This window comes from Octopus bimaculoides, chromosome 16 (genome assembly GCF_046866305.1).
Source record: "Octopus bimaculoides isolate indiv1 chromosome 16, ASM4686630v1, whole genome shotgun sequence".
NCBI classification, from domain to species: domain Eukaryota; kingdom Metazoa; phylum Mollusca; class Cephalopoda; order Octopoda; family Octopodidae; genus Octopus; species Octopus bimaculoides.
This window is the reverse complement of record NC_142943.1, coordinates 22,181,361-22,198,937: the sequence shown is the minus strand read 5'-3', so window position 1 is coordinate 22,198,937 and position 17,577 is coordinate 22,181,361. Positions and strand designations below refer to the sequence as shown.

General features: G+C 38.3%; 2 protein-coding genes across 13 annotated transcripts in view; one reads left to right on the top strand and one right to left on the bottom strand.

Moving 5' to 3' along the window:
- The window catches only part of LOC106879509 (methyltransferase-like protein 25B), a 143,372-nt gene extending 129,184 nt beyond the window's left edge, over positions 1–14,188 (bottom strand). For 6 of the 11 annotated variants that reach the window (XR_016244607.1, XR_016244608.1, XM_089364256.1 and 3 more), the window contains exons 1-2: positions 13,998–14,152; positions 3,946–4,477 (exon numbers count right to left, since the gene is read on the bottom strand). Coding sequence is in view for 7 of the 11 variants with exons in the window: in XM_089364256.1 (XP_089220382.1) it covers positions 3,946–4,143 (198 nt within the window). In the remaining 4 variants the exon portion in view is untranslated. Of the gene's footprint in view, positions 1–2,139; positions 2,907–3,945; positions 4,478–13,997 lie in introns of all 11 variants that reach the window. The other 5 variants (XM_089364257.1, XM_052974172.2, XR_016244609.1 and 2 more) reach the window with 5 other exon arrangements.
- Positions 14,189–14,317: 129 nt separating this feature from the next.
- The window catches only part of LOC106867337 (acetyl-coenzyme A transporter 1-like), a 91,493-nt gene continuing 88,233 nt past the window's right edge, over positions 14,318–17,577 (top strand). For both annotated transcript variants that reach the window (XM_089364263.1, XM_089364262.1), the window contains exon 1: positions 14,318–14,475. The gene's annotated coding sequence lies outside the window, so the exon portion shown is untranslated. The remainder of the gene's footprint in view (positions 14,476–17,577) is intronic.

Here is a 17,577-nt window from a genome sequence, read left to right as displayed (position 1 = left end):
CATCATCGCTACAAGAACTGGAGACTGTTTTAGTTGAAGAACGGGAAAAAATTCCTTTGGAAACAATTCAAACTTTGTACAAGTCCATACCTCATTGAATTCAAGCTGTAATTACCGAAATTTGTTTAAAATTTTAAGGTGTTTCCATTATTTTGTCCAAACCTTGTATATATATATATATATATATATATATATATATATATGTGTGTGTGTGTGCGTGAGCATGTATACATGTGTGTGTGTGTGTGTGTGCATATGACTAATTCATATACTCTCTCTCATATCTATGTATGAGCAAAATTTGTGTGTTTTTTTATTTCTCTTTATTCCTTTTCTTATTTATCTATGTATTTGCTTATTGAACAACATAATGGGCAAACTATTTGAATTATCTACATGACATTATTACGATTTGATCTAGAACAGGGGTCACTAAACTTTGTTCACAGCGGGCCAAATAACTGAGAGTGTGATGAGCGCGGGCTGCATAACCATTTTGTTCAATACAATACAGTCAATACATAAAACATAAAGACAACTAACATATTTAATTACCCAAAAGTTATCAAAGAAGGCAACATCAGCAATAAGATAGTTATATGACACCCAGTGCGCACATATACGACTCTCACAAACTAAGCAGCAAAAAAGGTTACCAGGATTTGTGCATCTGGTGTTTAGCTTTTAAGATATTAATATTTACTTTGGAATTGCTGCATCCAACCAAGAGAGTTGCTTTCAAATGTTCATCAGTCAACCTCGTTCAGTGTGCTGACTTCACATACTTAATTTCTGAAGATGTTTGCTCACAGACATAAATTGTTCTATGCCATACCAGAGGCAAATGAACTCTCATTGCAGGTACTTACACAAAAGGTAGTGCAGAAGTGGGCTGGATGAACTGACCTCGCAGGCTGTAGTTTGGTGATCCCTGATCTAGAATAATCCAGTGGGAAATATATTTATCAACAGCTATATAATTTCACAGGTCTTTGACTTTGATACTGATAAGTGCCAACACACAAAACTGTTAGACCTTGAGTCACTCTGTGACTTCTGCTAAATATTAATAAATACTAGCTGAACTCGTGAAAAATTCACGGAGAATATAAAAAATGTAAGCATCTGTAAATTGTGTGCTGGTGCCAAGAGAAATGTTTCTATATTGTAACAATTAAAGGTGGCGAGCTGGCAGAATTGTTAGCATGCCGGGCAAAATGCTAAGTGGTATTTTGTCTGTCTTTATATTCTGAGTTCAAATTATACTGAGGTTGACTTTGCCTTTCATCCTTTCAGGGTCAATAAATTAAGTACCAGTCAAGTACCATTGCAACAGGGCCACGACCAGGAGGTTGTGTAACATTGGCTCCAAATGAGGGGAACGAATACATTGAGTTATAGTTTCTAATGTTCTGTCTAAAATTCATTCCTTCACTGTTGGTGTTCTCCAAAAGTTGTTTTAATTGGTCAGGATATTTTTGGAAACCTTACCATTACAGTAGCAATTAAATGCTTCCTGCGGAAATCTGCGTGCATGACAGTGTGGGCATACTACGTTCCTCTCATCAATCGTAAACCGAGAATTTTGTTCTTTTATTATATTCCGTCTTCTTATTTGAGCTCTGTCTGTCATAAGATAATTCTGTGTTTCATCTTCTTCCATATTTTCCCTTCTTTCTTGAACTCTGTTTCTCATATCTTGAAGGTAATTCTGCCTTTCATATGTTCTTTTCTTTCTTGAACTCCGCTTCTCATATTTTCTAAGTACAGCTGCCTTTGCTTTTGACTCATATATTCTCGATACTGTTGATTTCTATCTCTCTTATTTTGAAAATACACTTCTCTTTGGTCCTAGCTCATTTGTTCTATCCTTTGCTGATTTCTTTCCCTCCTATGCCATAGGATATGCTCCCTTACCTCTTTGATACTTTATTTCCTCCCGCTGTTTCTTGCGCAACCATTCTCTTCTTCTACACTAATGCTCCCATGCTGCGTTCCTCATGTGATGATCTTTATCTTAAGATTTGTTATTAAAACAATAAATCTCCAAAATGATCCAGAGTGTTTCAATTGAAAAACATATACGAATGTATTAGACAGTTTTTGTTTAAAAAGTGAAAATATTTCTGAAATACTCACCTAACAACACAGTATATAGGATATGGTAATGTCCATGCTGTGTCAGTGTCGGGGTTACCACTTTAGAAGGATATGTTAATTTTTCACGTTGTGGTCACCACTTTACATGGTTAGTGTCCACATCACATCGGGTTTACCATTTTAGATGGATAGTGTCCACATCACGTCGGGGCCACCACTTTAGATGTTATAGGTTGTGGTGTCATCTAATGAAACTCCGCTCAGAAGGTTGTAATGTTGTTTGGTAGTAGACCCGGATAAAGAATATACAAACACAAGGCTGGTGACTTTAAATACGTTTATTTTGTCATATGTATATATACACAAGCTGAATGAAGTGGTTGATGTACATTTGTTCATATATCTACAGGCATCTGCATGGGTTGTATGTTAGCTGTTAATCCTGGTGAGAAGCTCACAAACAGCGATGTGTAGGAACCAGTGCAGTGTGTTGGTGTTGTATAGATGTTGGTGACGTTGATGAGACATCAGTGGTGGCGACGAAGATGGAGGTCGCTGCAATGTGGTCCGTGGTTAGACCTTAGAAAGTCTGGAACCAACTGACGCCGAGCCTGAGAAGAGGCGAGCTTTTATAGCTGATGGGTAGGCTCAAATGTTTGTTTGAAACAGATTGTCTCATGCGATTTATTTGAAGGCTGCGATTGGTTGGGCTGCAAATTGCGCCAATGCCAACCAATCAGAGTGGTAGACACAACGAGGTCCAAAACAGCCCCAAAGATTAGCTGTTACCTGCTATGTTCATATATCTGTTATATAAAAGAAAGAGGAAGTTCACCAGAGTTTGTTACAGATAGCCCCCCCCCCCACTGTCACAAGTCATTTTGTGGGAGACAAAATAGACAATAAAAGGAAGATATTTCTGTAACGAAGAGGTGAAAAAGGCTGTGTAACCAGCAAAACTTAATGTACAAATGTGATGGACCTACGTCCAGCTAAGTGAAAATCACGAGAATACAAAAAATCAAGGTAAATGAAAGAATATTGGCTGCTGTGTGAATGAGCAGTGCTAAGAATTTGCCTACAAAACAGTGAGTCATTTGCAGAGGCAAAGGCTGTAGGTACTAGAAAAGCAACAGTGACTAGCGAAGTGAGACAAGCCGTAAAGATGGTGGCAAAAGAAAGAAGTTCCAACATGCAAGAGATTTGGTGTTGATCAGGCACCAAAGGAAGAAAATGCATGAAATGCTATGTGATGCAAAGAAAAAAATATGTGTTTATAAGAGGTGGTTTATGCATCCTACAGACCAGAGAAGAAACGCATGATAAAAATACGTAAGGAACTTTTTGCCAGATGAGAAAAGGCTTGAGAAAAGCATTCCACTAGAATTAACCTAGAAATGTGTCGGAGTGGATAGCATGAGGCAGATAGCATGTATATGTGTACATATGAACGTTTGAGCAATAAAATGAAAAAAAATATGAACAAAACATTTAACAATGTAAAGAGGAACAACAAGGAAAAACGTTCAGCAAAGAAAGGTGTCCATCAAATAGAACAAAGCATATATGTACAATGATACAGCAAGAGAGAAAATGTGAATACAGTATCTGTAGCAACATAAGTCTATTCTTCGGAACAGTCACTGGCGAGGCAAAGTTAAGAAATGTGGTCTGAGATAATTTCTTCAGCCAATGAACTGATCAGCCAGAAAGTGTCCTGTAAGGTGAAGAATGTGTTTGCATAGTTGGAGGTGGTGCCTGTGGGAGTGGGGTGGCAGTGTTTGTGAAATGATGGGTGTGTCAGCAAGTGACATAAATGTTTTGGAAAAGGCTTTTTTCTCTTACTTTGTCAATAGAGACAATCTCTTCTTTTCTGTGACTGTCCACAGTGAATGGTCTTGGTGTGCTTTTAAGAACGCGATAGGGTCCAGTGTAGGAAGGTGTGAGCGGTCCATTGACAGCGTCATTTCTTACAAACATGTGAGTCCAGGTAGAAATATCCGGAGGTACTGCAGAGGAAATAGACTGGTCATGAAGAAGCATTGGTGATAGGTCAGCAAGGAATGACCTGAGTCGTGTGACGGAAGATGTGGGATCTGCAATCAGTAAGTTAACGGGCGTGTAATGTGTGCTGTCATCTCACCATTTCAGTTGGTTTAGTGGTCTGGAATGTTGTAGTCATCGTTATAGAAGGATAAGTGTTCATACTGTGTCAGCATCTGGGTTACCACTTTAGAAGGATATGTTCATTTTCACGTCATGGTCACCACTTTAGATAGATAGTGTCCACATCACGTCGGGGCCACCACTTTAGATGTTATAGGGTCATCTAATGAGACTCGACTCAGAAAGTTGTAATGTTGTTTGGTAGTAGACCCTGATGAAGAATATACAAACACAAGGCTGGTGACTTGTTCATATATCTACAGGCATATGCGTGGGTTGTATGTTAGCTGTTAACCCCGTGAGAAGCTCACGAACAGCAATGTGTAGGAACCAGTGCAGTGTGTTGGTGTTGTATAGATGTTGGCAACATTGATGAGACATCAGTGGTGGCGACAAAGATGGAGGTCGCCGCAATGTGGTCAGTGGTTAAAAAGTCTGGAACCAACTGACGCTGAGCCTAGGAAGAGGTGAGCTTTTATAGCTGACGGGTAGGCTCAAATGCTTGTTTGGAACAGACTGTCTCATGTGACTTATTTGAAGGCTGTGATTGGTTGGGTTGCATATTGGCACGCGATAGAGTAAGAGACAGATTGCGCCAATACCAACCAATCAGAGTGGTAGACACAACGGGGTCCAATATAGCCCCAAATGTTAGCTATTACCTGCTACGTTCGTATGTCTCTTATATAATAGAGAGAGGAAGTTCACTAGAGTTTGCTACAGTTGTATTCGAAAGCCAAAAGATGTTTTTTTTTAGCTGAGGTATAATTTGATAATTAAAACAAATTCAAAATTAAAATTTTGGGACATATGACTTACCATACTATCTGGTGTATGGCCGAATTCAAATGGGTAGAAGACCTAAAAGAAATGTGTATGTGTGTGGTTGGGCTTTTAATAGCCTAGGGTCAATTTCAATTCAATTGTAGAAAGGCATTATAATAATCAGCCACTCCGAAAAGACAGTTTCATGCTGTCATCTCTCTCTCTCCCTTGCTCGACACACACATCAGATTTAAGTATCTTCAATTTCTTTCTCTTAAGTGTGACACACGCATCAGGTACGTACAAAAAACAAATTGGCGTATTAATATTATTGATACATACACACACATTAGGTCATGGGAGGGTAGAAAGATATGGTATTTCCAATGTAGCACTCATTTGAGCTTTAGACTATCTATACTCATCCCACTTAGTGGCACTTTGCATAAGTGTCTTCTACTATAACACCAGGCTGACTGAAGTCCTGTGAGTGAATTTGCAAGACAGAAACTGATAGAAGCCCATCATTTGTGTGTGTGTGTGTATATCATCGTCATCATTATCAGTATCATGTCCACTTTTCATACTGGCATGGGTAGGATGTTTTGTCAGAGAATCAGTGATCTCCAATGTCATTTTTAGCATGGTCTCTAAAGCTGGATACCCATCCTAACACCAACCACTTTACAGAGTGTACTGGGTGCCTTTTTTGTGCAATAGTGGTGATGCCATGTAGCTTGCAAGACAGAAAAGAACAGAGAAAAAGGAAATGGAAAAAGCTCCCACTCTTAAGAGAAATTATTTGAGAGTAGAAGGTGAATGTGGGTGACTGTATGTTAGGTGTTGAAAGGCTAAAGTATGACAGAAGAACAAGCACAGGTATCTTGCTATAGAGGAGATAAATGGCTGAAAAAAGTAAGAGGAAAGTAGTGATGGGATGCTATAGCAATCTCTCAACAAACAAGAAAATGAGTATAAGAAAGGACACGGGTGGTGGGACATAGGAAGGGATGAGAGTGAATGCTTTCATAAGAGTGTGAGGGGGGAATGAATAGATGGAGGCAGAGGTTAATGTAGTGAGTGATGAGCAAGGGTGGGGGTGCAGATGATGGGAATTACCAGTATGTAAAGGGTTAATGTGTGTAATACAAGGTGGCTCGAGAAGTTAACAGAAAGTAGTAGAATGATGTGCAAGATGTGGGGAGAGAGATATAGGGATACATAAGGGGCTATAGTAGGTGGATGATGCTGATAGATATGGGAGGGCACTGATAGTGATAGTAGATAAGAGAGGTGTTTAGAAATGAGTGTAGCAGAGGGAAAGAAAGCAGAGGCTGAAGGCACAGAAAGGTGTTTGGTTGAAATAGTGTGGGCCTGGATAATGAATAATGAAAGTAGCTCGGTGCGGGAGAGACCTTTAGCAAAGGGACAGAATGTAATATGTGCTGCTATTGCTCTCAGGCGAGCGCATCAGCCACATTGTACCACAAATGGGGAAGGAGAAAAATGGGGGCAGAACGCTTGATGTCTTTACATATGTTTGCTGACTAAACAAAACAGCCTTGCTGGCAATACAGTTAAGAGTGCATCCAGGGTTCTTGACCTGTTGAACATTCTTTGTAAACAAAAAGACTGATAATTATGTCTAGGTTGTCCAATGTTCAATACTCTCAGGTTACTGCTCTTGGAAAAAAGAACATCCAGCCAAAGAAAATCTACCTCAATGCATGTCATCTAACTCATGCAAGTGGATGTGAGATATACATATGCCAAAATAGCACTCACAAGTCACAAGTAGGTAGGTAATGTAGTTTAAAGACATTTTACTTATCCCTGAATATTATATAACTAGCTGACGTACCTGGTAATTCCTGGGAGAGCAGGGCTTATCCCTTGGTTCTGTTCTCATAATTGTTTCACTAACCCAGTAACAACAATACAAAGTATGTAGCCCTTAAAATGGTTTTTGTACATTTATTGAGAATACCCCCAAACTTACACAGGATCTTGTTTTTAGGAATTCCCAATAAGTTATGAATATTGAAATTGTGAAGTCAATTATGTAATAACATGAAATTAATTACCCGATAGTAAGAATTCAAATAAAGTAGCCTTGCAAAGGTCTTTAATACATTCCCAGAGTATATAGACCTTAGGAGGAAATATTAATAAGGTATGTATACAAAAATCGTGAAGCATCTAATGTAATAAGAGGCTAATCAGATATAAGATAACAATTTAAAGTAAATAACTCTGAAAAATGCTTTTGTGTGTTCACAGAGAATATTACCCTCAGCAGCGCTAGTGTTGGTATATTTGTGAATAAGTCACTAACTGAAATAAGTGGATCTATTGTTTAGGAAAATAGGATTTATTTGTTTAAGCGTTGTACTGGATAAATTGTGAAAATAACTCATATAGTTCAAATACTAAGAAACAAGCACACTAAATTTGATGTATACGAAATAATTTATGAACATGAATGGGTTATTTCCCTTCGATGTTTAAAAAGAATACATTAGTTATATGTAGAAGATATAAGAATCCCTTCCAGGGGCTCTATTATCGATTTTTTTCAACAATCTAAGTATGTCACTAGTTTTCCAGACATAAGTTCTATTCGCGTGTCAAGTTTCATCAAAATCGATGAAATGATGTAGGAGGAGTTAGATAACAACGCCACAAACAAGCACACCCACAGATTTCCACATAAGTAGTAGATTAATAAAAGTTTATAGTTTTTTGACAAATAATGTATAGGTACCTAAGCATATGCTGAAGTTCAGGATCTTATAGAAAAGATGGCACATTATGCATAAGGAAAATTAGGCCGTAAAAGTTTTTCATACAAGCACTTCTAACTATGATATCATCAATTTTAAGGATGTTCCAATCTAAAATTCAAACACTCATATTATTAAAGTAACTCCTTCAGGGGTTCAGGGATCTTGTTCTTTCAAGCACTTGGAGTATTTCCAATTTTCACAAAATTCTTTTTTTTAAGTTTTCTGCACTGATGTAGTTTTGTATGCTGATGACAATAAATGCTTTCATTTTTCCTATAAACTGAAAATGAACACATTACAGAACCTGGAATGTTTTTTTTTGAAAAGAATTTAATGGAAGATACTGAAAGTAAATGAATTTTCCCCTCAAAATTGTGCTATGTATTTAAAAAGTTTTGCTAACATTAATGAATATATTCAAAGAGATTTTTCTAAATAGATCACACTTTTCATACCTGCAGCACCAGAGAACCTCACAGAGATATGAGTTGATCAAATGAGGGCATTAATGTCATTTACTCCCTCACTTAAAGTAGACCCACATACTTTCTACTTATTGGAGTAGACAAACACAATGCTGTTGTGGTTCCCTATTCTATGCTGAAATTGGTAGCCTTGTATCTCAGGAATATCCTTACCACAGGTTGCTGTAAATCATTGTTCCTGACAATAAATTGTTGTATCCAGCAATACAAAAACAAAATTAACTTCCTAAGTGGAAGGGTGACCCACCTCCAACCATGTGCTTTCCACATGATCACAAACTCTCAGCATTTTCTTTTGCCACAATACCAATATATGTTGCCATGATAAGAGACAGTTGCGAATTGAGATTTCAAGTAGATAAAATTACCTAACTTTAAATACTTATAATTTCTTTATCATTAATTTCTAGAAAAATGTAATTTTTGTCATCAACATGCAAAAACTTCATCAAACCTACATTTTTGAAAAATAGTCTGGGGTAAATCTAAAATACGCCAAATAGTTGGATTTTCTCTGTTTTGACAGGAATATTTCCAGTTTTTCTTTTCACCATGGCCTTCAAATTGATGGGGGGAAGCTTTCTATGAAAAAAAATCTTTTGAAAATGTATGTTTTGATGTTTTTCAATATTTTTCTGCCCATAAACACATTTTATGGAATGATGCTGTGGTATAATATGGGTTTTGTTTAGCTCAAGGGTGTAATTTAAATTTAAACGCCCCATCCTACACTGAGTGAGAACATGCAATTTTCCAATACACTGACTGCGCTTGATACCTCATCATGCGACCAGGATTCTGTGGAAGATTTTGAAGCGGAAACAATGGCAGTTGAGACCAGAACAAATGTTATTGACTCTAGAGAAGAAGCCAACAGTGCAAAACTCGATAATCTTGAACAATTGAAAGCTGGTCAACAGTATCTACACACATACAACTTGAGAAACCAGAAGGTGTGAACTATCCAAAATATTGTAATGCTCCATATTATTCCCTCTATTCCCTGGATGCATACATTCACTACTCACACACACATATTTTGATGACTAAAATCTTTACGAACTCACTGTGTGGTACTCAGATTCTTTAGCAGGGGAGAATGTGGTAATAATTACTTTTATTATTATTACTCACAGTTATTTCCATCATCGTGCCAGCCAGTCAAAAACGAGGCTTTGGAATGATATTTAAACATGGCTGACTCCTGATCAGCTAAGTTCACAACTGAAACAACTAACGATAGATACTATATCCTTGTTCTTAGAAGAGTAAAGCCTATTTATGGTTAATCATTTCCAGTCTTCTGTATTCAACAATCTCACCAGTTTGATAACCAGAATTACTACAGCTTTATCTGGTCCCTCTCTTGGATCCACACTAGGCAGACTCTCCTTCTCCCATGAGTTCTCTATATTTAGTAGCCTTTCATAGTGGCACTTCCAAGCGTTTTTCTTTGCAGAGTCACTAACTGCAAATGAACAATCATCTATGCGAACATACTTCTCTCCAACAACATCACAATTTTACCTTGGTACATTCTCTTGCAAGCCAAAAAACTTCAAGCTGCAGGACATTGGCAAACTTCTTCCTTTCTGCTGGCTAAGTATACCTGCTTCCAAGCTTCCCTTTTAGCTGCCTGATATAGCTCCTTGCTACTGCCATACTTCCAGTTCTTCCAAACTTGTTTCTTAGCTCTAATGGCCCTGTCAACTACACTGTTCCACAACCATTGGGACTTTGCACCAACCACAAATTTGGTCTGTGGCTCTCAATAAGTTGTCTTGTAGAGAATTCCAGTTATTGTCTATGTTAAAAGTCTGTAATTCCTCCTCCTTCCCATTAAATGCTTCAGTTAGGACGTCTTTAAATCTTTGACTATTCAAAGGATCCTTAAGCTTCCAGAACATTGTTTTCCAAACTGGCTTGCTTCTTAGACTCTTTCTTGCTTGTAGTCTGAAGTTGCTAATGACTAACTTATGCTGAGAGGTGCATTTTTCACAAGGGAAGGACTTTGCATTTATGAGCAACCATGAATCCTGTTTTCTGGTGAGAATGTAGTCACTTTGGCTAGCATATACATATATACAGGGGTTGGACAAAATAATGGAAACATCTAGCATCATAATTTTGAAATATCTATAAAACCATCAAAAGTTTGTTTATTTTCATGTTTTTTGATTTATTATTAGTGTTGCTTAATATGTTTTGCTAAAATTACTGTTTCTTTTCAGATATCATCAGAAAAAGGTAATTAAAATGACAGATCTATTGGACTTTTAAAGAGGTCAAATTGTTGGTGCTTGTATGGCAGGTGCTAGAATAATGAAAACAGCCGAAATGTTTGGTGTATCAAGAAGTACTGTCTTGAAAGTAATGACAGCCTTTGAGAAAGAGGGAAAAACCTCCTCATTGAAATAAAATGCTGGAAGAAAACCAAAACTTTCAGATAGGGACTATCGGACTCTTATGCAAATTGTTAGAAAGGATCACAAAAGTACAGCTCCCAAAATTACTGCAGAGCTTAATGACCACCTTGAGAACCCAGTCTCCACAAAAACTGTTTGCTGGGAGCTGCACAAAGTCAGATTTCACGGGAGGGCTGCAATCAGAAAACCACTACTTTCAAAAACAAACGTTGCAAAGCATTTAGAGTAGAGTAAAAACTTAAAGAATTAGTCCCTAGAGCAGTGGAAGAATGTTATTTTCTTGGACAAGTCATCCTTTACCTTATTTTCAACCATCGGCTGAGTAAATGTGTGGACAGAGCCAAAAGAAGCATTTGACCCAGACTGCCTTCTTCCAACTGTTAAACATGGAAGATCTGTAATGATCGGGGAGGGGGGGGGGCAATATCTCGGAAATCTGCTGGCCCAATGGTTTCCCTTCGTGGCAGAATTAATAGTCAAGATTATTTAAGCATTTTATCTGATCAAATTCAGCCTATGGCTGCAGAACTGTTTCTGGAGGGAAATGCAATCTTTCAGGATGATAATGCACCAATTCACACAGCTACAGGTGTTACTGAATGGCACGAGGAACATTCTAGTGAAGTTGAACATCTTATCTGGCCACCACAGTCCCCAGATCTCAATATTATTGAACATTTATGGTGCATTTTAGAAAAATAAGTAAGGAGTCGATATCCTCCACCATCATCGCTACAAGAACTGGAGACTGCTTTAGCTGAAGAATGGGGAAAAATTCCTTTGGAAACAATTCAAACTTTGTACAAGTCCATACCTCATAAAATTCAAGCTGTAATTACTTGCCAAAGCAGTCCTACTCCATATTAAAATAAATTTGTTTAAAATTTTAAGGTGTTTCCATTATTTTGTCCAACCTCTGTATATACAGGGTGACCCAAAAGTAGATTTACTGTTATTATCTCATTCACATTCATATATTAACAGTTTAGATCTTAATTATAAAAAAATATGAAACCATCATTCTATGCTAATTTAGTTAATTTTGTCAAGCTCCCTTTTCAATTTGTAAGATAGAAATTTAAATGTAATAGAATGTTTTAAAAGAAATTTAAGGTGCCTACGTGATAACTGTAAACCTACTTTTGGACCACCCTGTATGTGTGTGTGTGTGTTGTGCTGGTTTATAGTATTAGAATAAAACTGTACACTAAGCTAAGCGACATTAGAAAGATGTACTGGCCAATCTTATATATTTACAAACTTGGAATGTGGCTATAATCGCACTCTTGACATATCTCTGATAGGCTCCAGGCCTGGGGATGCTGTTGGTAACGCCATTGCTGATGCTGTCGATATGGCGCAATGATTCAGCAATGTTATTGCCATGGTTATCATTTCTGGTCATATGGTTGGCGATGTAGCTGCCAGTGTTAGTGTGGGCGCAACTAGTGGTAACATAAGGTGCAGGGCTGGTTATCCCATCGGTGTCAATAATTGTTTGGTCATTGTCGGTGGTGGTGGTGGTAGTACTGGGGATGCTGGATACTTCCTCTGTGTTGCTGGTCCGGGATTGGTCATCATCTCTAGGTGTGGTGATTGTACTGGTGGTAATATATGGAGCGGGCCTGGCCATTCTATCGATGTCAATGATAATGGTTTGTTCCTCATCTTTGGCAGTGGTACTGGGGTTGTCGGTTACCTCCTCTGTGTCAATGGTCCTAATCTCTGGCTGTGGCGATGTACCAGTGCAAGACCTGGTTAATCTACTATTATTGCAGTTGGATGGTACATTGCTAGTAATGAGGATAGCAGGTCTAGGTGTCACTATAGCTTAATAGATGACTACCCTGCAAGAGCAACCTGCCTCCTCCTGTGTATTGTGGGTGCTTGTTAAAATGCTTTTTATGTTAGGTGCAAAACTGCCTGTTAAATAATTGCCTGTATATATGTGTGCGTGTGAAATGTTTATCTATTAATTCAAGGAAACTCCTTCCCACACTAGTCTTGATGTTGAGCGAGAAGAGTGGTGCAAAACAAACGATGTTTCTGTGGCACTTCCTTTTCCGGGTGCTAGGGTCTGGCATGTAGGAAATGCAGTCCTTAAACCCACTTGATTCAGGTGCCTCGTTGTAGTAGGGAGCAGCAGCGTTGAAGATGTCTTGGCTAGAGGATAGATTCAAGATCCTCACTTTTACACCCTTCACTAGGTTCTTGAAAACTATAGTTGGTGACAGGAGGCTGTGCTAATATAGAACAGTTTCTCATTTGGCTTGTGATAGGGCCTGTATGTATCAGAGCCCAAATCTAAATAACATCCAGGAAATCTACTGTGGTGAGATTAGTCTCAATGGTGATCTTGAGTGTCATTGAGCCTAGGGACTTATTAGGTTCTTTCTAAGTCTATCTAGTGTGTGTCCTTTGGCTCCTCTAGAGATAGCTGGGGCGTTATCTCTGTTGAGACTGAAGAGGACCGAAGGAAACCTCTTCCCTAAGATGTCCAGGATGTACAGTCCGATAAGATCGCAGACATCGGCATTGTCATAGGCTCTCATAGCCACATTGAAACAGACATCAGAGTCAGATTGCTTGACTCACATCAAATCTTTGTTGAACAGCACAGTCTTCCTGGCATGCATGATAACGCTAATATCACTAATATCTGTGAAACCCCCAATAAAGGAAAGTGCCTTCATCCACAACTCCTTTGAAACTAATAGATTAAAGTCAAGTTGAGGGGGGCCCTTGTTCACAGCAAGTTGTTTTACATCTATTACACTATTTTTCTTTTGTTTCTTGGCTGTGGTGAGGCGTCTCGGAACATTCATGATGTGAATGTTCCGAGTCCTCTCCCCACCCCGTTCGTGAGCGCGCGTTTTTTTCTTCATATTCGTTCCCAGCAAGTTGTTTTACACCTATTAGTCTATTTTTTTTTATTTATGAGCCCGGGTCAAACGCTTTAGTTTGACCAAGAAGTTATGGGGAGGACGGGGGTGCTATTATCCTTGCGTAAGGCAGAATTTTGACCAGTTGTAATATTTCCATTAAAAACTGTTAACGAATATGTAATTGCGATTATGATTAGGATAGGTGTCATAAATATGCTGTTTCATGAAAATTTCAGGCATCTTTATATTCCTGTATTGTTTCCTTTGTCGTGAATGTAGAATCACCCTACTTATTCTGTTACACTACTCAATTCTACTGTGGAATCGCGATTGTATACACGTTGTCACATAGATCATACAGCTCAATAATATAGAATACCTTACCGACACATAGATGTCAAGCACCCATCCATAAATTTTCAAAAACTGGAGTATTTTCTGGATGTGTTGTTTGACTGATACAACAGAGTCAATATTACTTGGCAAAGCAAATACAGAATCACGCTCCGCCATGTTCATAGCTATACTGCTACTCTCCACACCAAGGGTAATGTTCCAATTTTAGCTTGAATAATTTTAAAATAAATTATACCTTATATTTCGCAAAATGAGTTTATTATTAATAAATATGATCTAGAAACGAGAATCATAGGCAATTTTCATAATTTTTCCGACAGCATAAGTAAAGTTTCCCAAGCAAAGGTAGGATCAAGTTATTGTGAACAATATATCTTGATCATAACAACATTGCTGAAAGTTACTTTATTTATCATAACAATGCTACTTATAAACATTTAATAAGAACGTGTTTTGTAACACTGAAATACTAGTTTCTGAAGTAATTACTGGATTTATTACGAAGGTAAGTTGCATTACTATTTTAAAGATATTCATTTTTACCAGCTTTATTTAATCAAACATATGGCTTCACACACACTTATATACAACGTGACAAATTGAAATTAAAGTGTTCATTTTTTTTTTTTTTTATACAATCGGAACCTCCGCCGCCATTGCGCGGGTGGAATTTAGGGGCGATAAACTTCGGAAATGTGTTTGAGAAATGTATAGAAATTCTGGAAATTTTTCTTTGCCGTAAATCCATACATTCCTCGATACATAGATTCGTCGACGCGGGACCATTTCATATCGCCCGATGAACCAGTGACATACTTCAACCGTCTTGAATTGGGACCAATAGGTCTCTGTTGTTTGCGCAAGCGCCGGTTTCAGAGTCAACGAAGTTTTGTGAATGGTTTACCGTTCGGCGAATATGGTTAATATATAGATCCGCACCCGGTGGAAAATTTGAAAAAAAAATAGTGTAGTAGTTGAAGTGCACCGTATATTGAACAAATATGAAGGAAAAAATGCGCGCTGCGAAAGGGGTGGGGGTGGGGAGAGGGCTCGGAAAATTCACACAACCCGAGCACTAAATCTCAACGTCCGGTCACAGGAGTGAAACAAAAATCATGTAATACTTCTAATGCAATGTATATTGAACAAATATGAAGGAAATTTGACCATGATTCCAACGGTCAAATTGTTCCCTTTTGCGCACGTGTGCCTAACCCTAAAAGAGAATTGTATGAAAAACATTTCGATAATGACGCAGGAGTGGCTGTGTTGTAAGTAGCTTACCAACCACATAGTTCCGGGTTCAGACCCACTGCGAGGCACCTTGGGCAAGTGTCTTCTACTATAGCCTCGGGCCGACCAAAGCCTTGTGAGTGGATTTGGTAGACGGAAACTGAAAGAAATCCGTCGTATATATGTGTGTGTGTGTGTTTGTTCCCCCACCATCGCTTGACAACCGATGCTGGTGTGTTTCGGCAAAAAGAAACAGATAGAAAAAGTACTAGGCTTAATAAGTCCTGCGGTCAATTTTCTCGACTGAAGGCGGTGCTCCAGCATGGCCGCAGTCAAATGACTAAAACAAGTAAAAGAATAAAAGAAAACTCTTCATATTTGTTCAATATACATTGCATTAGAAGTATTACATGATTTTTGTTTCACTCCTGTGACCGGACCTTGAGATTCAGCGCTCGGGTTGTGTAGGGCTGACCGGGTGAATTTTCCGAGCCCTCCCCCCCCCCCGTTTGCCAGCGCGCATTTTTTCCTTCATATTTGTTCAATATACGGTGCACTTCAACTACTACACTATTTTTTTTTCAATTTTTCTACCGGGTGCAGATCCTTCACCCGGGAACAAAAAAAAAAAAAACAGCCTAGTGGGTACAAACAAGTATGCGGAAAACGAATATGAAGAAAAAAAAAAGAGCGCGCTGACAACCCTGAGGGCGAGGAGGGGACTTTCGGAAAATTCGCAAGATCCGATTTTTCCATCATAACTTCGGGTAAAATGGATATATATTGATTTTTTTTTTTTTTTTTGCGAAATACATAGAAAAATACGAAGATTGCGATTCTGAAAAAAATTTGTTTGTAAAATTTCAATTTTTCAACAAGAAAAAAAAAAAAATACCCGCAGGTCTTCAAGCAGGCTATCCACATGCTAGAAATAACAGCCAAATCTCGCAAAACTGCGATAACAACGAAATTTTGAAAATGCGATTTTTGAAATTTGTTTTTTTTTTTCAGAATCAGATCCTCCATAACCAAAAACGTGGTATTCCGTAAAATAAAAAATCAATATATATCTATTTTACCCGAATTTATGATGGAAAAATCGGATCGGATCTTGTGAATTTTCTGAAAGTCCCCTCTTCCACCCTCCAGGGTCGTCAGCGCGCATTTTGTTTCCATATTCGTTTTCCACACACTTGTTTGTACCCCCCAGACTGGTTTATTTATTTATTTTTTGTTCCCTGGTGAAGGTTTGTATGTTGACCCACATTTTCTATTATCACAGCTTCCAGTGTTGTGCTTCTGTTGAGTACGCGCTAACACACGACATCCAAGGCTGTCGCCAAGCCCCTGCAACCCCTGCGGCCGCAGGGAGCCTACGCAGTTGAGGGGGCTCCTTGTGAAGATCAAAGTACGTAGATGAGTCATCTATTTACTTTCGTCAAGATGTTGAACAAGAATTAAACTGTCTATGTTTAGTGAAAATTTCAAGAAATAAAATGGTAATACACTGTACCTACAAAGGTTCTTTTTAAAATATTGCATTGTACCACGAACTGCCCTACCTACATATGTTCTTTAGGATGAACTTCAGATAGAATTAAAAAAAATATAGCTATGAATAAAAAGGTGTGTAGTGGTTAAGTGTGTATCAGTATGTGTTAAGGTTGTAGAACAACCGTGCAAACCAAAGGAGAAATGGTGATGAATGGAAAACAGGCTCCTTTTAAAGTGTTGCACGGTTGACACAAGAATATAATATTATGTTATAATACTATAACATAGAGAATTCGCATATGAAATGCGAAGGAGTGCCAGTAAGGTAAGGATAGAAATGCAACCGATAAAGATGAATAACAGTAAGATTTATTGGAGCATTAAACTGTATGTCTGTGTGTGAGTGTGAATGCGACATATTAAAACACAATATAAGACAGGCCGTCATGTAAACAGAAGAGTGTGTATACAAATATATGTATGTGAATGCAAGAGATACAGAGGATAGAACAGAGTCAGTAACACGGATAAGAATATACCAGTTCTGTTAAGGTACACAGTAGTTAAAAAGTCTGTATATAAGGCTTGAGGCAGAGCTAAGTCACTTGTCATGCAGTTGAGGCTTTGATGCCGGGCCGGATTCTTGATACAGATGTTCTTCGCAGGTTGAGTTCTGGCTGTTAATTTCGTGGTGAGGCGATTCACACAAACAGGGTTGAGAAGAGAAGCTGCGGTTGCTCTTGTGTATGTGGAGAAATCAAGTTGATGTTGGCGACAATGCTTGTAGTACGTAGTTGAACGATGCTGTTGATGTTGCTGGTTGGTTGGTGCTGTGTGGTCTACGACCAGATCTTAGAAGATCTGTAGCCGTGGATAATTT